General features: G+C 45.2%; 1 protein-coding gene across 3 annotated transcripts; it reads left to right on the top strand.

Moving 5' to 3' along the window:
* The first annotated feature begins 68 nt into the window (after positions 1 to 68).
* riok3 (RIO kinase 3 (yeast)) lies at positions 69 to 26,888 on the top strand. Of its 3 annotated transcripts, none has more exons than XM_030348614.1 (13): positions 330 to 365; positions 1,840 to 1,955; positions 3,609 to 3,751; positions 3,857 to 3,964; positions 16,565 to 16,674; positions 16,962 to 17,105; positions 20,020 to 20,147; positions 21,649 to 21,831; positions 22,095 to 22,254; positions 23,337 to 23,417; positions 23,584 to 23,673; positions 23,934 to 24,047; positions 26,000 to 26,888. In XM_030348614.1, exons 1-13 carry the CDS (start codon positions 330 to 332, stop codon positions 26,111 to 26,113), a joined length of 1,527 nt encoding a protein of 508 aa, XP_030204474.1. In that variant the 3' UTR covers positions 26,114 to 26,888. The 3 variants fall into 3 exon arrangements, with proteins under 3 accessions (XP_030204476.1, XP_030204474.1, XP_030204475.1); XM_030348615.1 differs by lacking the exon at positions 330 to 365 and adding an exon at positions 392 to 1,597; XM_030348616.1 differs by lacking the exon at positions 1,840 to 1,955 and having other exon boundaries at positions 69 to 365.
* Positions 26,889 to 27,517: the final 629 nt, after the last annotated feature.

The raw sequence follows: 27,517 nt of genomic DNA on the forward strand, positions 1-27,517 counted from the left end.
GGGATCAATGAGCAGTAGTCTCGCTCCGCCCCCAAGAGGGCGTTTCTTTTGAGTGAATGACGTCATCTATGGCCGGAGATCGATTGTTCTTCTTCCGGTAGAGAGTCTGTAGTGAAGTCAACTCCCTCTTCAAAACCTTTATTTCTCCTTCCGGAATTAATACCTCAAATCTATTTAGAATTTTTGTATTTATCGACTTCCCTTGGTATCGATAATAGCGTTGACACGTCTGTTGCCCTTTCCTTTATCCTAAACGAGTTCCGCTCCAGCTCTTCAGCTAGCAAGCTAGCCAACATCCATTTCTCCGGCGCACATTCGACCCAATAATCATGGACCAGTTAGGAAGGACTTCAGAGACCCCCAAGGTAAGACCTTACGAGGAGCAAATACGGAGGACTTCAGAACCCCCCAAGGTAAGACCTCACTAGGAGGACCAGATATGGAGGTCTTCAGAGACCCCCAAGGTAAGACCTTATGAGGACCAGATAGGGAGGATTTCAGAGACCCCCAAGGTAAGACCTTACCAGGACCAGCTCTTAAATTTAGATATGAAGGACTTCAGAGTGAAGTAGGCCTACGTCTGCCCGCCCTCCTGGTGGGAACATCACCATAAAGGGCCTAGGGTCAGCTCCTCCCTGGGTCTACGGAACTGTCCCGTATGGGTACAGCACGAGACAATCTCGTGTGGGGACTGTCACGTGGGGGGCCTGTCCCGTGCCGACTGTCTCGTAGACTGTCCTGTGGGTGGACTGTCGCCTGTCGGGCCTTTCCAATGGGGACAGTCTTTGTGCCGTGGGGTCTGTCACTGCCCTGTGGGGGGGCCTGTCCCTTCTGTGGGGACTCTCTCGTGTCACTGTCCCGTGGGGGGACTGTCCTGTGTCACTGTCCAGTGATTGGCCTGTCCCATGGGGGGGCTGTCACTGTCCTGTGGGGGGACTGTCACTGTCTTGTGGGGGGACTTTCCCATAGTCCTGTGTGGTGCCTGTCCCGTGGGGGTACATTAATTAACCATTAACAACATGAGTTAATGCAGTTTGGCTTCATTAGAAGGCATTGGTAAAGGGTTATGGGTAAGGTTAGTGGGTAAGGCTTATCCTTTCCCACTAGGCTTTTCCTAACTATCCTTACCCACTTGGATTGTCCTAACCCACTAGGCTTGTCCTAACCCAGGGTTCTCCTTACTATTTCTAGACCATAAGGTAACTGATACTTGTACTGCCTTTACTACTGTAAATACATGGTTAATTAATGTACCCTCCATTGTAAAGTGTTAACAATTACACTCTTATGATAATGCTAAAAATGGGTCACGTCACGTGGTGTTGCATTGTGTTGCTTAGACCTTGGGAAAAGACGTCATCATCCGAACATGCCCAGACACGTTTAGTCCATTAGTTCATTGACCGATTTATATAGTAGGACTGTTTCAGAACCACGTTAACCTGCATTAGCTGGTCAATAGGCCGTAGGCTAATGAACCAAGCAATGGGTTGTAATTTAAAGACTAATACTTTACAGTGTAATTTAGATTTAATATGCATAGGTAGAAGGAAAACCGAATAATGCCCCTTTCATGATACAGCCTCCGAACTTAAAGGTTGGGTATGGAATTCTCTTTATTGGCCATTTCGCTTCATTAGAATTTGAGTTGTGTATTTTCAAAATCTACTTGCGTTTCGCAAATCCCATACGAACCTTTAAGGGAGAATAATATCAAACCTGCAAATTGTGTGTGTGTGTGTGTGTGTGTGTGTGTGTGTGTGTGTGTGTGTGTGTGTGTGTGTGTGTGTGTGTGTGTGTGTGTGTGTGTGTGTGTGTGTGTGTGTGTGTGCTCATCAGAGCCCCTGGGGCGGGTGCCCCCCTGCGATGCCATCCTGCTCTCTGTCTGATGTCATGAGTGAGGAGCTGGCCAGGCAGCTGGAGGAGGAGAACAAGGCCTTCCCCTCTCTGACAAAGTAGGTCCCTACGACCATAGCTCATGTCATCCGTGGACCGACTCAGGGTCCGTGGACCGACTCACGATATATCGATATTTAAAATATATGTCGATTTTTTTTGTAACGTGATATGGAACGAGACCATATCGTCACCATCGATGTAATTCAATTTGCGTTGAAATAACAGCACATTCGGTCCAAATAACAGCAGTTTTGAACCACGCCTGCCGCCTGCTATTTCGTAACTCTGCTTATGTCTCTCCCGCTATGCCTCCAGCTCAAACTCTACCCCCCCCCCCCTTCCAATCACATCACTTTTTGAAATCGCGAAACATGGAGTCCGCCTGCACAAGCAGCTCCGAGGAGCTTGTTTGTAAGCGAAATACCAACAGCTCCATAGTATGGAAATGGTTTGGATATAAGGTGTCTGACGAATTACAAAATCACGTAATTTGTAGAGAGTACTTAAAAACTATCGCAACCAAAGGGTTGCAATTTTGTGCATAATATTCCGGAGGCGCACACAGCTTTTGGCCGTGATATTATATATTATAATGTTCTCAAATACGAGGCAGAGGCAGTGTCTAGTCAACGGTTTATTCAACCATCAAACTGTACTCAATTCTGAATGGTAGGAATAGTAATTGTAAATCCAAACGGTAGGTAGGTATAGTCTCATCTCATCTCATTTTCGTCCGCTTATCCGGGGTCGGGTCGCGGGGGGAGCAGCTCAAGCAGGGGGCCCCAGACTTCCCGTTCCCGGGCCACATTAACCAACTCTGACGGGGGGATCCCGAGGCGTTCCCAGGCCAGTGTTGAGATATAATCTCTCCACCTAGTCCTGGGTCTTCCCCGAGGCCTCCTCCCCACTGGACGTGCCTGAAACACCTCCCAAGGAAGGCGCCCAGTGGGCATCCTTACCAGATGCCCGAACCACCTCAGCTGACTCCTTTCTAAGTAATGGAGCAGCGGCTCTAATCCGAGTTCCTCACGGATGGCTGAGCTTCTCACCCTAGGTATAGTAATAACGGTAATTCCACAGTAACTAACTTCAAGGTTTCTCACTCCGCGAGACCCAAACATAAACAAGTAACCTAGCAACGCCCCCCCCCCCCCACGCCGTCGTTGCGATTCAGAATATTTCTGAGGCGCACACAGCTTTTGGCCGTGATATTATATATTATAATGTTCTCAAATGCGAGGCAGAGGCAGTGTCTGGTCCACGGTTTATTCAACCATCAAACTGTATTCAATTCCGAACGGTAGGAATGGTAATGGAGGTCTCTCCGATTCCCTCTCTCCTCTCTCCTGTTCCTTCTCTCCTCTCTCCTGTGTCCTCTCCCCTCTCTCTCCTCTCCTGTCTCCTGTGTCATCTCTCCTGTTTCCTGTCTCCTCGCCCCTCTCTTTTGTCCCCTCTCTCCTGTCTCCTGTCTCCTCTCTCCTGTTCCCTCTCTCCTGTCTCCATGCTTCTGTTCCCTCTCTCCTCTCCTGTCACCTTGCCCCTGTTCCCTCTCTCCTCTCTCCTCTCCCCTCTCTTCTGTCTCATGTTCCCTCTCTCCTGTTTCCTCTCTCCTGTTTCCTCTCTCCTGTTCCCTCTCTTCTCTCTCCTCTCTCCTGTCTCCTCTCTCCTCTCCTCTCCTCTCCTCTCCTCTCCTCTCCTCTCCTCTCCAGTCCTGAGGTGAGTCTCCTGTCAGGTGAGGAGACTGACACCAACAGCGATCTGATGCTGGCCCGGCTGCTGCAGATGCAGTACGACCGCGAGTGCGACACCCAGCTCCGCCGGGAGGAGCGCAAGTACAACGGGGAGAGCAAAGGTGGTGACCCACACAAGATGCTGTTTTACCCCCACTGTACAGGAGGGTCAGCACGGGGTCCATGTGGAGCAGGTTAAACATGACCAGTTGCGTTTGTGTGTCCAGTGTCCATCTCCTTTGAGAACTACCGCACAGCCCATCCCTATGACGGCAGTGAGAGCTCAGAGGATGAGGTGGACTGGCAGGACACCCGGGATGACCCCTACAAGCCCGGTAACAGTCACCCCCGTCTCCCGTCTCCCTCACCCTGTTCTCAGAGTTTGATAAGGTCAGGGCGTGTTCTTCTTTAAAGGGACTTCACCCATTTGCATTATGCTTTGTATCGTTAGAAACCTAGTCATATTTTTGAATGGTCTTGCTTCATTCCATCATTTCCCCCTGAGACGGAAGAGATCCGTATCTACCTCTTACACTACTCGCATTCAATTACGCAAAAAGTTAGAATTTTGCTTAATTTAAAGCAATAAGTGTGGGAGGGAGGGGGGCTCTAAAAAACTACAAGCACTCCTCATTTTCAAACCTGCCAAGGGGGTTGTGATATTATATATTAATATTAGAGCTGTCAGTTAAATGCGTTATTAACGGCGTTAACGCAAACCAAATTTAACGGCGTTAAAATTTTTATCGCGCGATTAACGTAATTTTATTAAAAAAATGAAAAAAAAAAAAAAAAAATTTTGGCTCAAAACAAAGAAGCAGTAGCCTGACTGCTATGTTCAAATGACATTTGTTCAAAGCAGTCGTTTATTTGCACTATAGGCTCTTTTTTTGTATCGTCCTGTTTTGATCAGTATATGCCAATGTTGTTATCAATAGAAAATCATTTGCACAAGGCAAGCCGATGCACTTCATCATGTTGATAAGAGAATTAAAATGAGAAGAATTATGGGACAAAAAAATCAAGGGATATTTAGCATAGAAAAAGAATTTGCGATTAATCGCGATTAATAATAGTTAACTATGACATTAATGCGATTAATCACGATTGAATATTTTAATCGCTTGACAGCTCTAATTAATATATTATATAAGATAGATACCTATATATTATATTATATAGATACAGAGCTCCGGGAGACTGCAAACGGAGACGCAACAATCACTTCTCCCCCATGCAGCTTCACTCTGGACTGCAGGGAGTGAACGCTGATTGGCTGTTATGTTATTTCCCTCAGGGAGTGAACGCTGATTGGCATTGTGGAAGTTCTCGTCTTCAGTCCACAAGCGCCAAAAAGTCACTGTCTGCCTTTTCTCGGTCAGGAAAGCACAAAATTTGAAATTGATGTTACTATTCGACTACACTTTCAATACAGATCATGTCTCAACCGGTGAAATTCCATATAGAAGACTGTTGCTGCTCCTAATGCGTTTTTTAGCTGTTCAATGGTGAACACTGGACACGGGGATTGTACTGGCTATTTTGGCCAGCTTTGCACAGTCGGGAAAGATTTGTGCGTTCACACCAAACGCGACGGGGCGACAAGATCCCATACAACGTGAACGTAGAGACGCGTGTCGTCCGAATTTTTCGCGAGAGAAAACCGGCGACCAGTTTTGATTTGTCGCGCCACACTTTCGCCGTGCACAGGCGAGCGCGTTCACGAGGATTTGTGCCGCGACAAATTCGCTCGAGTTGAAATATTTCAACTTTGACGCGAATTTCGCCAATCAGCGTTCAACAGCGTGGCCACTGAGTGACATGTGCATGCATCGTCGATAGGGTTTACATGTGGTCCATAGTGTTTAAATGTGGTCCATAGTGTTTAAATGTGGGCGATAGTATTTAAATGTGGTCGATAGGGTTTACGTGTGGTCCATAGTGTTTAAATGTGGGTGATAGTGTTCAAATGTGGGCGATAGTACATGTGGTCGATAGGGTTTACATGTGGTCCATAGTGTTTAAATATGGTCGATAGTGTTTAAATGTGGTCGATAGTGTTTACATGTGGTCGATAGGGTTTAAATGTGGTCGATAGTGTTTACATGTGGTCGATAGTGTTTACATGTGGTCGATATTGTTTAAATGTGATCGATAGTGTTTAAATATGGTCGATAGTGTTTAAATGTTCTTTTCCCTCACTCTCCACCTCATCCCTAACTCTCCACATCAAGCTGGTATGTAGTGAGCGTTCTGGCACCGATTGGCTGCCGTGCATCACCCAAGTGGGTGCTACATATTGGTGGTGGTTAGTGAGGTCCCCCCTTCACTTTAGGCGTCTTTGAGTGTTATTTATTATTATTCTTCATGTTTAACCTCTGTTTTCCTTTTATTCCTAGTCTGTTTTACATAGTTTTGAATGATGACTATATGCTCTGTAAGGTGACCTTGGGTGTCTTGAAAGGCGCCTCTAAATTAAATGTATTATTATTATTATTATGTGCGGGTGCACTGCGCGCGTTCATAAATGCACGTTCGGGTTTGCCTACCTGGTGAGCTCGGCCAGGAACCGCTAATGGTTTTTCATTTGCTACGGATTAATTCATACATGAATGCAAACTTCTTTCTTTTTTTTCTGTGGCATGTGGGCCGTTAGCCGGCTATAGCCGGCTAACGTGAACACTGACACACGCACACACACAAGGGGGTAAATGTGACTTACTCAGTGAGTGATTTGGGCCTGGGAGGATACACACAACTGCTCTATTCTCGCAGGAATGGATGACAGACACACGCGTAGCTCCTGGTCCTTAGCTCTCAGGCACTCTCTGTACTTGTTCTTGATGCTGGCTAAGCTCGAAAAGCACAGTTCACTCAAATATGTGGTGGAAAACGGTAACGGTAGGTCAATGGCGCTACTTGACACTATCGGGTATTCCTTTTCCAATGTCATATCTGGAAATTTCATCCTTAATGTACGATCTTCCTTCATCTGCCAGTTGCTCCTGTGCATGCATTTGCAGGTCGGCTGCGCTCTCCAAAGCGCACAAATTCCAAGGGACTTTAACTCAGGGTAGCCGCGGGGTCTTAAAAGTCTAAAAAAAATTCTTAAATTTCATGTTCCTAAATTAAGGCCTTAAAAAGTCTTAAATTGCGTTACCCAAGTCTTAATTTTTTAAAGATGGTCTTAAATTTCCTACTAGGATATGTTTTCGTAGTCAACCGGACCGTGACACAAGGGGAAAATAGGGGGCGTTTTGCGTATCGGGGTTTTGCGTAACGTCGGATAACGTCTCATTTATTGGAGTATGCGCGAACAATACTTTGGGTTTTTGCGCCGGCAATCTCAACAAACATAATCAGTCGAGGGGAGACGCCACATCATGGGGAAGCAGGGCTCTCAAGTAGGGCCCGACCGATTCATCGGCCTGCCGATTTAATCGGCCGATTATATTTATATTTTTTTTAAATGTTATTGCGCTTAGTATCATGCAGATTGCGCTCCTACTCGCCTTGCTAACTAACAACTTTAGCTGGAGTAAAAAAGAGGAGATTGAATTTTACCGTACAACATGAAAGCATTCGCTCAGGCAGCTGCGCGCTCACCTCACCAATGTACACAAGACGCGTTGTTTGAGCATGTTGTGCCTGTTTTTCTTTAGGTCCCAGGCCATGTTAATTTGTTATACTGTAGACTCTAATGGTGAGACCATACTGCTCAGCACGCACGTGTTAGTCACTGCTCACGAGCGCAGCACATTGGGAGTTAGTTATTTATTTTACATTTTACATTACTCATTTTTGACTGTAAATGTATTCTAAAACACTCAAAGGTTCTGCATTCAATTCACATATTCGTCAAAAGTGTTTAAAGTATATTTAAGGTATCAAAAACTACGTTTTATATTCTTTTTTTTTTTTTTAATCGGCCGATTAAATCGTAATCGTAATTTTTCTCTGAAAATAATCGGCATCGGCATCGGCACTCAAAAATCAATATCGGTCGGGCCCTACTCTCAAGTCTCACGCATTCGGCGTGAGACACGCAATTCGACCCATGCACACGCTCACACGCCACACTTCGTATTTCTCACGCGGAGAAATTACCAGGATAGCGCCCACCTACTTGCGCCACTATTTAACAGTGGAACAGGTAGGAATCAAATGGGTTCCCCTTACGAAGGGTGACCAGACGTCCTCTTTTGCCCAGACATGCCCTCTTTTTGAGACACTTTTAAAAATAAATGTGTCCGGGCGGAATTTCAAAATCGTCCGGGATTTTATTAAAGCCTCATACATGTTCACATTGAATTTGTGTTGCGTTCCTCTGGGTCGGTCACAAACTACTTAAGCTACGCCCTCCTCACCTCAGTTCTGTTCGCTTTGCATTGCTGGAAGTGAGTAGGGGGTGTGGTTAAGTAGAGCCTTCAGGTTGGACGGTTTGACTTTAGAGTTACCGTCATGTTTTGTATTTTTTTTTTTGTTGCCATTATTGTTTTATAGGGACAAACATTAACAAATTTCTCCTACAGGGGATTGATAAAGTTCTATCTATTGAACAGAAAGAAACACTTGGTCATACTTTACACACTTTACCACAGCATTGGCCTACTGAATGCCACAGATATATTTTAAGCATTGGACTGAATGCCACATAAATATATAATTATGTTTTTGCACGTTTGCAACGTTTAAAAGTTCAGGGAAAAGTATAGCCTCTACTGGTGTTGCTTAGGCCAATATCCTTTTGAGGCAGTGTTGTTTCCGAATATTAGTGTTAAGGGCCAATAATGCATACTATCATACATTAGTCACCATGTCTGTGGACGGGTTAGGGTTAGGGTTACCCTGCGTTCACACCAAAAGATGCATTTGCTGCCCGAACGCGTTGTCGCCGAAGTTTTGCGGCGCAGCAAATCAAGTTTTGCTGCGCCGCAAAAGTTTTGCGGCGCCGCAAAAGTTTTGACGCGCAGCAAAGGTTTTGCGGCGCAGCAAAGGTTTTGCGGCGCAGCAAAGGTTTTGCGGCGCAGCAAAGGTTTTGACGCGCAGCAAAGGTTTTGACGCGCAGCAAAGGTTTTGACGCGCAGCAAAGGTTTTGACGCGCAGCAAAAGTTGTGCAGCGCGGGAAGTTTCGCGGCACGGCAAGTTAGCATACTCATAGTTTAGTTTAACTGTAAACACAACTACACTACAAAATGCTGATTTGTGGGTTTTTTCGAGTTGCTAAATAAATGTAACGGTAGTGAACTCTAGGTCACTCCAAGGGAGTAACACTGATTGGCTGTTATGGCATGTCACTCAGTTGCAACGCCTCAGTTGCAACGCCTCAGTGGCAACGCTACGCTGATTGGCTGTCATCACGCGTTTGCTGCCGAAAAGTTGAAATATTTCAACTCGAGCAGCCTTTTGACGCGCCGCAAAATACGTGAACGCGCCCGCCGCCCGTGCCCGGCAGCGGGTACGGGCGTGCTGCGCTGCAAATCAGATTTTGCCGCGCCGCAAATCAAATTTTGCTGCCGGTTTTCTCGGCAGCAAGTGCTGCGGCAGCAAAGCAGCAACGCGTCTCTACATTCACTTTGAATGGGATCGTGCTGCGCGGCAACTTTTTGCATCTTTTGGTGTGAACGCAGGGTTAGGGTTCGGGCTGGCTCCATACATTACGAAGGAGTTAGTAAAAGAGGTCAACGAGGCAAGTGGTGGATTCATTGAAATGGTTGAGGAAATTTGAATGCTGAGAAACTACAGCAATTTGAAAAGAGTTTGTTTGTTTATATTTTATATTGTGTGTTGAAAGTTTGATATTTAAACCAAAAATACAGCTACACTTTCACACCATCACTTTGTGTATTGTTTTTTAAATTTTTTATTATCATTTCTGGGTACATGGTCTTAAGAGACATCAGGGGTCTCATTTATAACCGTTGCGTACGCACAAAACGGGGCTGAAAGTTGCGTACGTGACTTTTCACGCCAAGGTTGTGATCTATAAAAAACCAACTTGACGGGAAAATGTGCGCAGCCCTAAGCAAACTCTGACCCATGCGTACGCATGGTTTGGAGGAAAAGGAGAATTGGCGACACAGACGGTGTGGTGGTGAACTGAAGTCAGACCGAAGAATTGCAGAGTGAGAAGAACGCTTATGTTTTATCATCGCCCTTCATAAATGTAATTTCAACCCGTATAATGCGTTAAATCCTAATCTGAATAATTTAAATCCACTGCGTTATTTCTCAGTTATAACTCCAGAAATATCTCCTTAGAATAGAAATAAAAAGAAATTCTCTATATTTAATCCCGTCACTCCATACTGTCCACTAACGGCGCGACTGCATGGAATAAAGCATCTGTCCAACATGTGTCAATAACATAATGTTTTTATGTGACACTGTAAACACCTGTAATCCTTAGCCCAAGTGAAGGAGTTCAAGTAGGCTACCTCGGGGTCTTGTTCGGGAGTGAGGGTATGGAGCGTGAGATTGGCCGGAGAATCGGAGCAGCCGGGGCGGTATTGCGTTCGCTTTACCGCACCGTTGTAACGAAAAGAGAGCTGAGCCGCAAGGCAAAGCTCTCGATCTACCGGTCGATCTTCGTTCCTATCCTCACCTATGGTCATGACTCATGACGGCTGGGTGATGACCGAAAGGACGAGATCGCGGGTACAAGCGGCCGAGATGAGTTCTCTCAGAAGTGTGGCTGGCGTCTCCCTTAGGGATAGGGTGAGAAGCTCAGCCATCCGTGAGGAACTCGGATTAGAGCCGCTGCTCCTTTACTTAGAAAGGAGTCAGCTGAGGTGGTTCGGGCATCTGGTAAGGATGCCCACTGGGCGCCTTCCTTGGGAGGTGTTTCAGGCACGTCCAGTGGGGAGGAGACCTCGGGGAAGAGGACTAGGTGGAGAAATTATATCTCAACACTGGCCTGGGAACGCCTCGGGATCCCCCCGTCAGAGCTGGTCAATGTGGCCCGGGAAGGGGAAGTCTGGGGCCCCCTGCTTGAGCTGCCCCCCCCGCGACCCGACCCCGGATAAGCGGACGAAAATGAGATGAGATGAGACTGTAAACACATAATCAAATGTCAATTAAATCCCAAGTGTGAAAAACCAAGCCACACTCCTCATCACAATCGTTGTCCGTTACTCTTGATGCTTTTCATGACAAATCAGCCATTAAAAAGGGGTTATGTTCAAGAACATTTTACGTGGGTGATTACAAACTGATTATCCTAGGCGTTCTCGTCAGTCTTATTACCGTAACCCTATAAATACAGAGGTGAGCGCCGTGGTAATGCTGCACCATATGGCACTTCTGGCAGACCATGCAAATGGCAGGAATCGGAGGGAGAGGGTATTTAGGGACCATAACGATTTATTGGTAGGCTAGATAAAAATATGTAACTATGTCAGACCACTTCTTTTTTTAATTATGGGACAGTGCGCTCCGTGCTACTGACAGAGTTCACTGCTGCAGCAACATGTTGCCACTCACTCTGCTTTTTGTTGTTGGCGATCCCAATCCCGTGACCGCCGAACAAAACTACCTTTCGGGCCTCCATCTCACCCACAAGTGTCTCCACTTCAACCTCCGTGAAATTTCGCTTTTTTGATTTTCTCAGTACTTCTGCCATTGTTTCCAACAAGACATAATACCGGCATCTGAGTCTGTTTTATATGCAGATCGCATTCATGAGGTCATTTGCATTGACCATTTATGGTTAAAAAGGGGCGTGTAGAGGGCGGAACGTGAAGCTGATTCAGCTGCGCACAATTGTAGTCAGTATGTGATTTATAAAGCAAAGATTGCGTACAGGTGTGCGTACGCAGTGTTTTATAAATCCGAATATTTTTTGGCGCACGCAAAACTTGGCTTCTGGGCGTACGCACATTTTTAGTAACGATCCCACGCACAGTTTTATAAATGAGACCCCAGGCCTCTAGGCTTTGAGTTAGGCCCTCAGTTTGGCTCTTTGATTGGTGAGTGCACACTTATCCTTTGGCACATTCATTAATGTATTGACATGAATGTTTCATATGTTCCAAAAAAACATGAATAACATATGCACGCCCGCGTTTTACGACTGCTTAATGGGTGCGATGTAGGTCTTAATTTTCATTGAAGTGGTCTTAAAAAAGTCCAAAAATAGTCTTAAATTTGGGTTGATCAAACCTGGGGAAACCATGTAACTGGACCCAGTCAAAACAAGCAAAGGTCTCAGCTGGAAAATACTTAAATCTAATTAAATCTCTCATCAAGGGTTTGCAGATGATGAGAGATAAGGCCGGAATTCATTTTCCTGTTTGAATGTGCACTGTACAGGGGAAACATGTCAACTCTCCCCTGTTTCACACAAGAACGCCAGAGAGTGAGTTTAGACTTGCAAGCCATGCAATTTGTCGGATGAGCTTAGTCGATTTTCCTTCTTTGAGGTTCTTAAATATATCGGCCACCATATATTTAAGAGTTTCGCACACCAATACGCATCTACAATGAACTCTTTATATGCAGTATTCTCTGCATATATACATCCGAGTTCCTTTCTTAACTCGTGCAGTTGGTCCAAGCACTTTCCACGTGAGAGCCAGCCGGCAGCCGTGTGCAGCAACAAGCTCTGATGCTCGGCTCCCATTTCCTCGCATAGATTGGAAAAAAGACAAGACTTAAACTGTCGCGCCTTTATGAAATTAACTCTGTCCACTGCCCTGTCCAGTACATCTGAAAGAGCTTTGGTTAAAGTCTTGGCAACCAGTGCCTCCCGGTGAAGGAAACAATGCGTTGTGTGAACATTTTGGTTTTGCCCTCTGATCCTGCTGTTGAAGCCTTTGACATTTCCGGCCATCGCAGTTGCGCCATCAGTGCAGACACTGATACAAATTTTCCAACTTAGACCTCCCTGTTGAAGGTACTTTGTTGTTGCACGGTATATTTCCTCTCCAGTTGTTTTGTGCGTCAAACACTTACAATAAATAATTCTCACGAATTTCTCCTCCTTCAATAAATCTCGCAAATCCCAAAAGTTGTGCGTGGCCACTCACGTCTGTTGACAAATCAACTTGCAGAGAGAATTTCCCCATATAGCCTTATTTTCTCTAAGACCACGTCTTCTATGTCTGCCCACCTGTCATTTATACGCCTTCCAATGGTAGAGTTCGAACGTGGTACCTTTGTGATCTCTTTAGCTGCTTGTGGGCCTATCATTTTGTTTGCAATAGCAGTTCAAGCTGGCTCTATTATTGATTCGGCAATGGTGTGAGGCTTTTTAGCCTTAGCTATTATTTCGGCTACCAGGTAGCTGGCCTTCAGTGCATTTGTTCGCTTTTCAAGCAAACAAAGTATTACTTTGGTTGGCATGTGATGGGGGATTTGTTGTCAGATGTCTTTTCAACTTTCTGGGTACCATAGCATGGTTGGACAATTTCATACCACATAACGGGCACAGGGGGAGAGGACATGACCGCTCTCCATTGAAGATAAATCCAAACGTGAGGTAATTGTCATCATACTGTCGTTTCTTCATCTTGCTGGAGGTGTCTACCTCCTTCACTGACTGACCAGACGATGACGATGTTGAGGGCTCAGATTCAGAGATCAGAGTGTGGAGCTTTTCTTTTCCAAACCTGTCCATGTTGCTGGCTAATTAACCGCTGCACAACGCTATGACAACTCATCCGATATCGCGCGCTGTAAATAATGCTACCTTCAAGGGTTAGGTTCGGAAGCTCTTACGTGCCTTTACGTAAACCTTCCCATCCAAACTATTTTCTCTGATGTATGCCTTGATTAACTTACCCTAGCTGTATGCTATCGTTAAAAGAAAAATTCCAAAATGATGCATTCATTTATTTCAAATTTACTATATTAAACTAGTGTCAGCCACGTTTCTGCGGCACCCCTAAGTATGTCAGACGGCACCACTGTTGAGAAACACTGGTCAAGAATGTAAAATACTGTCCACTGACAGCAAACACTGTATCATAATTAGGCCTGTCACGATAACAAATTTTTCTGGGCGATTAATTGCCCCAGGAATTATTGCGATAAGCGATAATATTGCCGTTTTTCAACTAATATAATGATAAAGTACACCCTTTCGAAGATCAATAAACCTTTATTTTTAAAGAACACTGGAACTGGACGTCTGGAAGACATTTAAAATATCCAGAATAAATTAACAAAACAACCAAAAACAATCTATTATTAACAAAAAATGCTCTTGAATAAAAACCAAACACCACCAAAAACAATAAATAAAATTGAAACACTAAATAAAAAGGATGTAAACACGATTGCGCCAGGACTCCGCCTCCCACACAGACAATGCAACAAGTTAGTAGCCGCGTTTACATGGCACATCTGATCCGCATCTGATCCGCATAGATTTCTATGCGGCATAGATCTGTTCCTAAAATGTGTTCCAAATGTAGGCTACTGTATACATGGCAGTAACAAAAGTGTCCGTTCTGTCTCTCGCGCACACCTGACACATCTCTGGACCGGCGGCGACATAATGGATGTCTTATCACTATCGGGGATTTTAAATTTGATTTTAATGAAAGCACAGCAGGAGAGAGCTTTTCTCTGCCTGCTCCTTCAATTAAGAAGGAGGAGGACAGCGCAGCAACGTCAATTTCTCTTCGGATCTTTATATTTACCTCCGCCGCAAACAAGAGGAATTTGGATGCGAGTCTGCAGCCAAGACTGGTGGGAGAGAGTGGTCTTACAGGAATTTAGTGACCAGGAATCCTCGAAGGTCCATTTGCGAACTACTGCAGCTGCCATCTCTCTAAGTTAAGAAGTATTTTAACGTTCAGCCTGCAAAAGTACTACTAGTAGTGTAGCCTGCTCATTTACAGTTACCTCGGACGCGCGCGGACACTACGGTACGCGAACACGTCATTAATAAACACCCATGTCCCGTCGCTTAGCAACCGGACACGCTTACCGGACTACTTTTACGGAGTGATAACAAAGACGTGAATCAGGCAATAAATCCACTTTCCTTGACAGCGGTGAAGTTCGGTGTGCTTAAAAGTACCGACGGAGCTCAGTGGACCAATTGCGAACTACTGCGGCTGCTCTAAGTTAAACCCCAATCTATTCGGAATAAGTGCATACATGGCGATTAAAACGGACTACACCACCTCTTCTATTCGGCATATAATCTATGCCGAACAGATAATTGTATTCCGAATGAGGCGTATACATGATCATTTTCTGTTCCGCATAGAAATCTATGCGGAACAGATGTGTCCATGTCAACGCGGCTACTGACACTTGACGAGGGGGTTTACTCGTTGTGCCCTGTAATTGTGAGCCGGAGCCCGATTTCAACCCGACATTTGTTACTTAGGCCTACCCTGCTAAATATATATAATATATATATATATATGTAATGCATAGAACGCCGGTCACTATCGGGAAAATAAGCCCCGACAGGGCGAACAGGCGACCAACGCGCAGCGGAGGTGTCTTGCTTCACCCTGAAGGGGCTTATTTTAGATAATGACCGGCGACGTTCTATATGACATCATCCCGCTTATTACAAGGCTACTTGCCAAGACGAAAAAATAACTTCACATGGTGTGTCTTTTTACAATTTATTCGTTAGCAGTATTCGTAGTGTTGATCAGCAGAGAAATAGTCCTTCAAAGACGTTGACGTTGCTTAGCAAACGAAGACGCTGGGGTTGACAAGTTACCGGACTATCTATGCCAGTGAACGGATCGTTCCACGGCATTGAGAAGACCCGTGTAATAAAGGCCTATAATATTTCTGTTTATGGCATAGATTTCTTCTCAGATTAGGCCAATAAAGCAATGATTTTAAAAAAAGAGTGCGAATGGAAATTATTGCGGCCGGCAAAAATTATCGCTCATTTTAATTTATCGCGCAATTAATTGATTTATTGCATATCGCGACAGGCCTAATCATAATACGATATAGTGACTTATTATGACGTTACTTATGACGTTCTGACAAAAGCATGTCTTTTATGCATTTGTCTGATATGTAATCTGTAGGGCTGGCCCGAATTATTCGAATATTCGAATACTCGTTCGGAAAATTAGTATTTGAAGCTTAAATCAGTATTCAGAGCTTCGTTTTTTTTTTTTTTTTCACGTACGTCATGTTACCAGAGCGAGGGAGGCAAACTATAAGCGTCAGCGACACCAAGCAGAGAAGCGAGAGAGGTGGAGGAAGAATAGATATCTTGTTTCCCTTTACTTCATAACACAACAATAGCCGGATCTCTGGAGGAAAAGTAATACTTAAAAACCTTAGCTTAGTTGTTTCGTTCGCTGTACAGCGCCGCGCCAATCAACTGTGACTGGCTTGCTGCAGAGCGTGAGCGTCTTGGGAATAACCGGTCAATATAATGGATATAATATGGACACATAAGACGATCAATATTCGGTATTTGTTATGGATTTATTGTACAAATTCCCTGAAAAGATGCACGTTCCAGGATGAATTGAAAAGCTCCCGTAAGGGCTGAGATGGCAGAGAACAGCTGATTTGGAACGGAGCAACAGCTGTTCGCTTTCACGGGGAATAACTAAGGAACTTCAACCTACTTAGGCCTACTAATTAACGTTCAAAAGCTATTAAATCTTCAACAAAATATGCAGATACTGTCAAAATCGGTTCCAGGGAGTATATAGGGATTGTTAATGTTGTTTTTGATGGTGTTTTTTTCTGGAACGAGTATTCCAATATTCGCTCGGAAAAACCAACGAGTATTCGAAGCCTGAAAAATGGCATTCGGGCCAGCCCTAGTAATCTGAGAACACATGTAATCCGTTTCCAAGACGTTCCTCCCGGTGTATTTCCAGCTGTAAAGGAACTTGTGATGCTCGTATTTGGTGAAGCAATGCGATGAATTGTCTCTCTCCGTTGTGGTTCACTGTTCTGTCTTACCCCCCTTCCCCTTCCTGATCCTCCAGATAAGCCTCAGGTGACGCCACGCAAGGGCTTCACAGGAAAAGGAAAAAACATCACCACCAAACACGATGAGGTGCTGTGTGGACGCAAGAACACCGCCCGCATGGACAATGTAAGAGATCCACAAAACATCTCTTCTGTGTTTGTGTCAGCCATATACAAAGGTTTGGGCAGATTATGCATTTTTCAGCTGTCTTTCCTCTCTGCTCTCCTCCTTCCTCTCTCCGGTTCCCTGTTTGTTTCTTGTTGTTCAGTTTGGGCCCCTCTCACCCCCTTGTTCTGTTCAGTTTGGCTCCTCTCGGACCCCTAGTTCTTGTTCTCTTCAGTTGGGACCCTCTCACCCCCTGGTTCTTGTTGTTCAGTTTGGGCTCCGCTCACCCCTGCGTTCTTTTTCTTCAGTTTGCTCCGGAGGTGCTGGTGGGCGATGGGCTAGGCATGGACCTGAAACTGTCCAACCAGGTGTTCAACTCCCTGAAGCAGCACTGCCACAGCGAGCAGCGGCGGAGTGCCAGGCTGCACGACAAGAAGGAGCACTCCACTGCGGTATGGCCACATCACACACCAACCATCGGAGAGATACACACCAACCATCGGAGAGATACACACCAACCATCGGAGAGATACACACCAACCATCAGAGAGATACACACACCAACCATCAGAGAGATACACACCAACCATCAGAGAGATGCACACCAACCATCCTCAGAAAGATACACAGAGAGATAGACACCAACCATCAGAGAAATGCACAACAACTACCTGCTACGTAGTTCCAGTCAAATTGTGTGTTCAGCCCTCGAAACGAGAGCTGGTAGATTGTGAAAAATGCATTAAACTGTAATCCGAAAACGTGGTTTTATGCTATAGTCCCTACAGTATCTGTGGTATAAAGGCTGAATCGCGACGGCCTTTACTTTTAACATAAAGAGTACGTATGTATCATTTGAAATTCGTCACAGCCTTTATACCACAGATAATATAGGGTCTATAGCATATAACCGCGTTTTCTGATTACAGTTTAATGTAACAGTAAACTGACAACATCGCTAGTTAACACCACAACTGCAAATCAACCACACGGAGATAACCATGGCAACTGGTCAAACAATTTTTCTTATGGTGATAATTCTGCGCGCACATCCGCCGTATTGATAAACAAATATCCCCCTACAAATGAATGGTCTTCATTTATTTTCTATGGCAAGTGACCATGGTATAAGCAGGATAATGCCCTTGCATGGTTCCCGCGGGTCCTTTAAAAAGTCTTACTTTTTTTTTGTGTGAAATTAAGGCCATAAATTGTCTTAAATTTACTGTAAATTTGCTCTAGGTATTAAATTTTGCAGAGGGTTTTTTAAGACTAGGGGAAATTGTCGCACACAACAAATCACATGTGTCTTTTAATTACGGCATTTTCAGGAGTTTTACGTTACGTTAACGTTGACATCAGTCATCAGTAGGCTAACTTGCTGGCGCTACTTTTAGCTAGTGATGGTTGACATCATTAGGCCAACTTGCGCTACTTTCAGGATGGGACGGTGCAAATTCAATGAGAAATGGTTTGAGGAGGATAAGTTTCGGGGGTGGTTGGAGAAGGCAGGTGACTACGAGGCAAGGTGTCGTTTATCCCGAAAGGCATTCATACTAGGGACCATGGGAGTAAAAGCTCTTGAGCCCCACATGAGGTCGCAGAAATATATCCGATACTCCGTGGCAGCTAGCGGGACTACACCGATGCCCGTATTATTTGAAAGAAGTTGACTGAAAAGTTCAGCATCCGTGGCTAGTACTTCACATCAGACGGCGTTAACCGGCTTTGTGTCGCAACCAGAAACCCAGAAGGCGGAGGTATTTTGGGTTCTCCACACGGTGAGCAGACATAATTCCTTCAAATCGAACGAGGACATTAGTAGCGTCTTGGCTACTATGTTCCCAGATTCTGAGTTTGCGAAGTCGTTCACCTGATGTGAAAACAAAATGGCCTATCTTGCCAAATACGGCATTGCATCTTTCATAAAAAAGAGAGCTGTCACGCAGCATAAACGATAAACAGTACGTCCTCATGTTCGATGAGAGTATGAACGAAACCACTAAAAGCAAACAGATGGATATCCATGTGAGGTACTGGCCCACGGACGACACCGACAGCCATGTCATATTGCGGTACTATGGATCACAGTTCATGCTGGATCATTTTAATGTCAGTATTCCAAACAGTAAATTAATTAGGGCTTTGACTTTTGCCCCAAAATCATATTCGAGGTTTGCTTGTTTATTAATATTAATATTTGAATATATTCTAATATTTTTTATTAATATTTTGACCCTTAAATTCCTTCAGTAAGACGTGGATTGGGCATCGCAGGGTTTTTTTACCGGCGTTGCTATGGTTACCGGTCCTGCGTGTTCCGCTGTCTAATCAATACTTGATTCACTGAATAGACTGCGTCTAGTTCTCCTCCGATTTTGATTTATTTTTTGATATTCAAATTATATTCGAATAACGAAGTTCGGCGTCAAAGCCTGTGTGTGTGTGTGTGTGTGTGTGATCACTGTCAGCCGTGCTTACATGGACACATCTGATCCGCATAGATGTGGAAAACCAGCTCAATCGGAATCGAAAAGGATCATATATACGCCTCAATCGGAATACAATTATCTGTTCGGAATATAATTCTATTCGGCTGCAGAAGAGGTGGTGTAGTCCGCTATAATCGACATGCATACACTTATTCAGATTAGTTTGGGGTTTAACTTAGAGCAGCTGCAGTAGTTCGCAATTGGTCCACTCCGCACACCAAACTTGACCGCTGTCAAGGACGGTGGATAGATTGCCTGATTCATGTCTTTGTTATCACTCCGTAGTAGTTACAGTAGTCCGGTAACATATCAACCCCAGCGTGTCCGGGTCATGGGTGATTATGAGTGACACGGGTGGGTTCATGTGTTCGCGTATCGTCGTGTCTGCGCGCTTCCGAGATAACTTTGCAAGAGTACTAATACTACTGCTAGTACTACAGCTACGGTTGATTTGTATAAGTGACTCAATAAATTCCCTTTTCTATCAAATAATTGTTCAGACATTTTTTGGGTCTTAATTTATGTATCTGTTGGTCTTAAAAAGGTCTTAAAAAGTCTTAAATTTGACTTTAAAAGAACCATGCCTTGGACACCTATCCAAAATTTGTTCTGTCCGTTAATTCTTGTTTATTTGAATGGGATAAAATGTTAACGGTCCAAATGTTAAAAATCGACTTTGACCCTCGGGAACGAATAATCTAATATTCTGACCCATCCTTAAGAGATAAACACAAACCCTCAGAGATACACACAAACCCTCAGAGAGATACACACCAACCATCAAATAAACACACTCTCTCTGTCTCTGTCTCTGTCTCTCTCTCTCTGTCTCTCTCTGTCTCTGTCTCTCTCTGTCTCTCTCTCTTTCCTCCAGGAGCAAGCAGTGGACCCCCGCACCCGTCTGTTGATGTACAAGATGGTGAGTGCCGGCACTTTGGAGCGCATCAACGGCTGCATCAGCACAGGCAAGGAGTCGGTGGTGTTCCACGCCAACGGAGGAATGTACGTGAGCAGAGAGACAGGCTTCAACTCCCCCATGTTCTCCATCTTACTATGTGTTCATTGATCAGTCTTTATCCAAAGGGACTCCCATTGAATCTAGCCACACTACGAGGGGGGTTTAGTCCAGTACTCAGACTTTAGATTTATATCTTGTAACGGTACATGTATTTGTATTGAACCGTTTTGGTACGGGGTGCTCGGTTCGGTACGGAGGCGTACCGAACGAGTTTCCATACGGACATATTAAGTAGAGGACCGCATGTGTGGAACATGCTGCGGCCGCACATGCACAGTTGCGCACACTGTAGCTGTGTTCGAAACCGTTCCCTATTCACTCACTCACTATTCCCTATATAGTGTTCATGATATAGTGCACTATTTAGGGAACGAACAAACGAGAATTCGGACACTACGCTGAACATTTCTAAACGTCATTTGCGTCAGTAAATGCGCCGGGTATTTCTGTGACGCAGACAGATGCAACCACATCATGTAAACAAACCGGGCACTCGCGAGGAAAGCTGGATATTTAACATTCATTTTGAATGTTAAATATTCAATGTTAAATCCCAAATAAATTGTTGACATTTCTAAACGAAAGCCGGAGTCTCCATCATTAAATGTATTCGTTTTCGCGGTTATTCAGCTTCTTCTTCTCCTCGGAAAAACACGGCCGCATTGCATTGTGGTATACAGGAGTAACATGTAGGGTACAACGTATGTACACTCAAATTGTGGGTATTATTATCCTGCAAATAATGTGGATAGGCTGATTTTTAAAGATAAGGATAAAGATTGAGTGAAAGTCATCAGGGCTAAAGATTGGGGGGGGGGGGGGGGAGGAAAAATTAATCTGAGCAACCACTTGAAACTGTTTAGTGTTGCAATTGTTCATTGTTGCACATTAGATAATACATTTAAAAAAAAAAAAACAGTCTGAGCCAATGTTATTTATTTTTATTTCTACATTTCAGAATCTATATATTTTTGAGCAGAATTCTAGCTTTGTATTGTCTAAAGTTCCTATTGTAAAAAGCACAAAAGTGTGTTATGAACAACTTGAAGCACATGTTATGAAGCACATTTATATTTAGCATTTTGATTTCTTACTGTACCGAAAATGAACCGAACCGTGACCTCAAAACCGAGGTACGTACCGAACCGAGATTTTTGTGTACTGTTACACCCCTAATATCTACTGTTTGATGCAGACCAGTCTGGTGGAACAGGATTTCGATCAATCACTTTGTGGGAGGTGGGGCAATTGAGGCTTGTTATAGGCGGACACACAGTCAGCCAGCACTATTCCTACTGTAGTCCCCTGTAGGAGAAGTGTCATCAGCCAGCACTATTCCTCCTGTAGTCCCCTGTAAGAGGAGTGTAATCAGCCAGCACTAGTCCTCCTGTAGTCCCCTGTAAGAGGAGTGTAATCAGCCAGCACTAGTCCTCCTGTAGTCCCCTGTAGGTGGAGTGTCATCAGCCTGGTTCTGTGTGTGTCCAGGTTGGAGGAGCAGCCCGTGCCAGAAGAGGTGGTACTGAAGGTGTTCAAAACCACGCTGAATGAATTCAAGAACAGGGACCGCTATATTAAAGACGACTACCGATTCAAGGACCGCTTCAGCAAACTCAACCCACGCAAGATCATCCGGCTGTGGGCAGAGAAAGAGATGCACAACTTGGCCAGGTAGTGGTGGTGATGTACTGCCACAACCCACGCTGCGTATTCATTCTACTAATACTGCATCAATCCATGTTGCTTCAACCTTTATCAATGCTGCTCCCTCTCGTCCCTCCCTCCCTCTCGTCCCTCCCTTCGGTCCCTCCCTTCCTCCCCTCCCTCCCTCTCGTCCCTCCCTCTCGTCCCTCCCTCCCTCCCTCTCGTCCCTCCCTCTGGTCCCTCCATTCCTCCCCTCCCTCCCTCCCCTCCCTCCCTCTGGTCCCTCTCAGAATGAAGAAGGCTGGGATCCCCTGTCCAGAGGTGGCCCTGTTGAGGAAACACATCCTTGTGTTGTCCTTCATTGGTAAAGACCACGTCCCCGCACCCAAACTCAAGGACACCATGCTGGGTGCAGCAGACATGAAGACTGCGTACTACCAAGTCCTACAGGTAAGTACACCCAATAGCATCACCTTACTATGATTCACTACTACCTGCTCCTCTAGTATTCAAGCTAGTGTAGGCAATTTATGTAAGGAGCATTGATTTGTTCGCTCTGCCCATAAGCTCTACCTATGAGCAAAGGTTCCCTGAGGCAGAACTGGGGTAAAGGCTAACAGTCCGCTGTTTGGGCTAAGGCTAACAGTCCGCTGTTTGGGCTAAGGCTAACAGTCTGCTGTTTGGGCGAATGTGATCTGATTGGCCAACGGATCCGTTGCTGCCCGAAAATTAAAAAAATTCTCAACTTTTTGACGCAGGCAACGGAGCCGACAGAAAGGACGTACCCATAATGCATTTCGAGAGCGCCCCATGCAAAGTCAATGAGATCCGTCAACGGACGGATGCAGAGTGAAAGCAGCGTTACAGTCCAGTGTTTGGGCTAAGGCCAACAGTGTTGTGTTTGGGCTAAGGCTAACAGTCCGGTGTTTGGGCTAAGGCTAACAGTCCGGTGTTTGGGCTAAGGCCAACAGTGCTGTGTTTGGGCTAAGGCTAACAGTCCGCTGTTTGGGCTAAGGCTAACAGTGCTGTGTTTGGGCTAAGGCTAACAGTCGATTATGGAAAAATATCATAATCACGATTATTTTGGTCAATCTTTAAATCACGATTATCCAAACAATTGTTTTTGAGTTTGAAACATGGTATATTTATTCAGCATCGCTTTCCCAAAAAACACTTTGTAACTGAGAACTTTCGCCTTAAATAATACACAAAATGGGAAAAAAATTAAAATCTAAAATAATGTAGAGATATGTATCCAACTGTTCTGAACTTTCTATAAAACATTTAATGTAAAATAAAATAATAATAATTGAAAATTCGATTTATTAGTTTGGTTATTGTTTGACGCTAAAATCGTGATCAAAATTCGATTAATCGCCCAGCCCTAGTTCATACCCCAGCTTAATGAACAGGTAGTGGCTATCCTGCTCTGGGAGGGCTGATAGGGCTAAGCCTTTCTTGGGGACACAACAATTGTTCTGCTTCTCAGACCAAACACAAGAAGGATGACTCTGCCGCTCTCTTCCCTCCAGATGATGCAGCAGCTGTACCAGGAGTGTAACCTGGTCCACGCCGACCTCAGTGAATACAACATGCTCTGGCACCAGGGCCAGGTAGGCTCAGCTGCAGGGTGTCGCCATGTGTCACGCCTCTTCCCACGGCCGCTCTCTAAGTGTGTGTGTGTGTGTGTGTGTGTGTGTGTGTGTGTGTGTGTGTGTGTGTGTGTGTGTGTGTGTGTGTGTGTGTGTGTGTGTGTGTGTGTGTGTGTGTGTTTGTTAGGTGTGGCTGATTGACGTCAGTCAGTCTGTGGAGCCCAGCCATCCTCATGGACTCCAGTTCCTCTTCAGAGACTGCACGAACGTTTCTACGGTAACGCCCTCTTTTGATTGGTTGACATTTGTCATCTTATTCAGTGAGGTGTGATTGATGGTCATTCATGCCGAACGATAATTAGCCCCTTTACTACCAGTGTCAATGTTAAATGGCAAAAATTGTGTGTGTGTGTGTGTGTGTGTGTGTGTGTGTGTGTGTGTGTGTGTGTGTGTGTGTGTGTGTGTGTGTGTGTGTGTGTGTGTGTGTGTGTGTGTGTGTGTGTGTGTGTGTGTGTGTGTGTGTGTGTGTGTGTCCAGTTCTTCCAGAAGAGGGGCGTGGCCGAGGCGATGAGTGTGTACGAGCTGTTCAACTGTGTGACGGGACTCGACCTCACGATCAATGAAGAGGACGAGGCTGAGTTCTTAGCTCAGGTACAACACTGTGGTGTAGGAGCACATCCCTTCAGTTTTCCATGCTGGTGGCCCCGATTGTTAGGTGTTGACCGCTGGGGACCATGAGGCACATGAGGGATGCGAGAGCCCTACCATCCTACAGTCGTATCATGATTGATGACTAGAGCCCTACCATCCTACTGGCGTATCATGAGAGATGACTAGAGCCCTAACATCCAACGGTCGTATCATGATTGATGACTAGAGCCCTACCATCCTACTGTCGTATCATGAGAGATGACTAATAATAATAATAATAATAATAAATTTTATTTATAATGCACTTTATATTCAAGAATCTCAAAGTGCTTCAGAGAAAAAAATACCAAAAAACTATTAAAAAAGGGGACCTCAAAGAAAGTTTAGCGAAATGCTCTTTTAAAGAGATGGGTTTTGAGGTTCCGTTTAAAAAGAGCTGTAGTCTGTGGAGCCCTCAGGTGGTCAGGGAGGGCGTTCCATAGTCTAGGGGCAGCAGCAGAAAAGGCCCGATCACCCATGGTGCACAGCTTCGTATGTCGGGTTTGGAGGGTGTGAGTGGATCCTGAACGGAGTATACGTGAGTTTGTCGGCGGGGTGAGGAGTTCCTGAAGGTAGAGGGGGGCAAGTCCGTGAAGGCACTGGTGGGTGAGGAGGGAGACCTTGTACTCAATTCTGAGTGAGACAGGGAGCCAGTGCAGTGATTTCAGGATGGGGGTGATGTGGTCATGCTTGCGCACCCTCATCAGGACCCTGGCAGCACTGTTTTGAATGTATTGGAGCCTCTGGATGCTCTTGCCAGGGATCCCAATGAGGAGTGCATTGCAGTAGTCCAACCTGGAGGAGACAAAGGCATGGACGAGCTTCTCTGCATCAGCCAGGGTGAGTGATTGGCGGAGTTTGGCGATGTTCCTGAGGTGGTATAAAGCTGTCTTACAGAGGCGTTTGATGTGGGTGTCAAAATTAAGTTGTGGGTCCATTTTAACACCGAGGTTGGTGACGGATGTGGAAAGGGGGATGTTTTTGCCAGAGAAGGTGATATTGGTGATGGTGGGGGAGCGGAGCTGATGTGGCGTGCCAACAAGGATGGCTTCCGTTTTATGGCTGTTAAGTTGTAGGAAGTTGAGCTTCATCCACGCCTCTATCTCCTCCAGGCAGGTGGTCAGTGTGGATGTTGGCAGAGGGGCAGAAGAAGTGGGGGTTGTCCTGATGTAGAGCTGTGTATCATCAGCATAGCAGTGGTAAGACAAGCCATGCCTGCTAATGACACTACCCAGGGGGAGCATGTACAGTGAGAACAGTGTGGGGCCCAACACCGAGCCCTGGGGGACACCGCAGGTGACGTTGTTGGTGTGTGATTTTGCTTTGCAAAATCTAGACTAGAGCCCTACCATCCTACGGTCGTATCATGACAGATGACTAGAGCCCTACCAGCCTACCGGTTCTTCTGTATCTTGACTTCAACATTGAGTGATGGCTTCCTTTTATGAACATCTGAGAGATGCAGACAAATCTTCTGTCATGATGTGGGTCATTTCATATCTCTGACGATAAAAAACACGACATGGTTCATTTCATACGATATGGGTAATTTACTATAATTTCTCCAGAACCATTTATTTCACTATATGGCTCATTTACTGTAACCTCGCCATAACCATATATATAACCACATGGGTCGTTATATCTCTCCATAACCATAAATATCACGATACGGTTCATTATATCTCTCCATAACCATATATATCACAATGTTGGTCATTTCATATCTCTATAACGATATGTATGACAATATGGTAATTTCATATCCCCATAACCATATCATTTCATGTCTCCATAACGATATATATGATCCCATGGAGATCCATGTTGTGGCGTTAGATGATCCCATGGAGACCCATGTTGTGGCGTTAGATGATCCCATGGAGACCCATGATCTCTGTTTGTCCCCTCAGATCGAGGCGCTGGAGAAGCGTAACGAGGACCACGTCCAGAAGCGGGGGAAGAAGACCTTTCCTCTGTCCTCGTGGGACGGAAGTCCTCCGTTAAAACATGCCGCAGATGACTAACCCCCCCCCCCAGTCGCTGAGGACAGCGCCGCCATACCCACAAGCCACGAGGAGACCCCCGAGGTCAGAGGTCACCGCACCTCCCCCTCGTCCACTTTGAAGAGAACCAAAAAAAAGAAATCCAGGTGGGACCACCTGGACCCTAACCTGTACGACCCCAGGGGGCGCCAGAGGGGCCCCAGCAAAGCCCAACGGGTCCCTGCTTAGTTCGGGGCCCTTCTGTCTCCACTGCCCAGAGTTGAGACCAGACAAAGGGCATGCAAACATGGGTCAATCACATCCTGCTTCTATCAACCTCTTTATCGTCCTCCTCCAGCTCTGTCCCTCCTAGAGGACTCAGTATATAGTCTGCATGAGCTTCTATTTCCACTGTGTGCAATATACCATTTATATTTCCAAATTCAGCCTTCTCCCTCCCTCCCACATCAACAGCCTTACTCAGGGAGAAGGAGGCTGCAGCTCTAACCATGTTTTGTGATTGATATCTTCAAACGTCCACAGAAGATTGTGTGAGTAGCATGTGTCTATGTTGACAGGGGGCGTTGTGTGACCATAACATCCGTTGTATTACGGTAGTTAATTTTCAGTCCCCATGTGGTCCGCTGGGGCCAGGCAGAGACTCTAGTGGGACCCGGGTCTGCACAACCTTCTGGGGACTCCCATTCTACACAACAGCCCCATTGTATTGTGGAAGTGATTGATACATATATATTTTCTTTTTTGGTATTGCAATTGAAGCTTTTGGTTGGATAAAAATGAAGATTGTGCTCCGTGTGGATGTTATTCACGGTTCAGTTCTTGTCCCAGTCCACCATTGATCCGAGGGGCTTCATTGGTTAACATGAGGGCTGAGATGGATTGTGACCTTTTGGCCTTCATAAGACAAAACGTATGATATTGTAACATTATTTGGAGAGTTGAAGACAAAAAGGGGGCGTGCCTCCGAGACTTCAGTCTCGTGTGTTCCTCAATCCTCGGACGTCAAACTTCAGAGTCTAAAGCTTTCTTGCGCATTTCTCGGAGACACGCCCCCTTTTTGTCTTCATCTTTCGGAAATCTGAGAGTAGACCGAGAGCAGTGATGACGCTCTCAACAAAATGGCTGCGCCCGTGAAGAGATTTTGTATTCGTACCATGTTGGTCATTTTAATGTCGATTTTAAATGCTCTTACACACTTGATTACATTGCTACTTTATTCCGGTCACAGATTTATACATTGCATGGTCTTGCTGTGCGTGCAATACAATGTTAAGTTGTGTTTGTTTTAGGGCTGGTTTGCTAAGGAAGCTAATGTAGCTAACAATAAACAACGGCTAGCAAATTTCATAACACAATCACAAAGACGAACAGGAACACTATAAATGCTCCGAGACCGGAAATTACGTCAAAAGTGCAACTCAGAAG

The sequence above is a fragment of the Gadus morhua genome, chromosome 23, assembly GCF_902167405.1.
Source record: "Gadus morhua chromosome 23, gadMor3.0, whole genome shotgun sequence".
Taxonomy (NCBI): Eukaryota; Metazoa; Chordata; class Actinopteri; order Gadiformes; family Gadidae; genus Gadus; species Gadus morhua.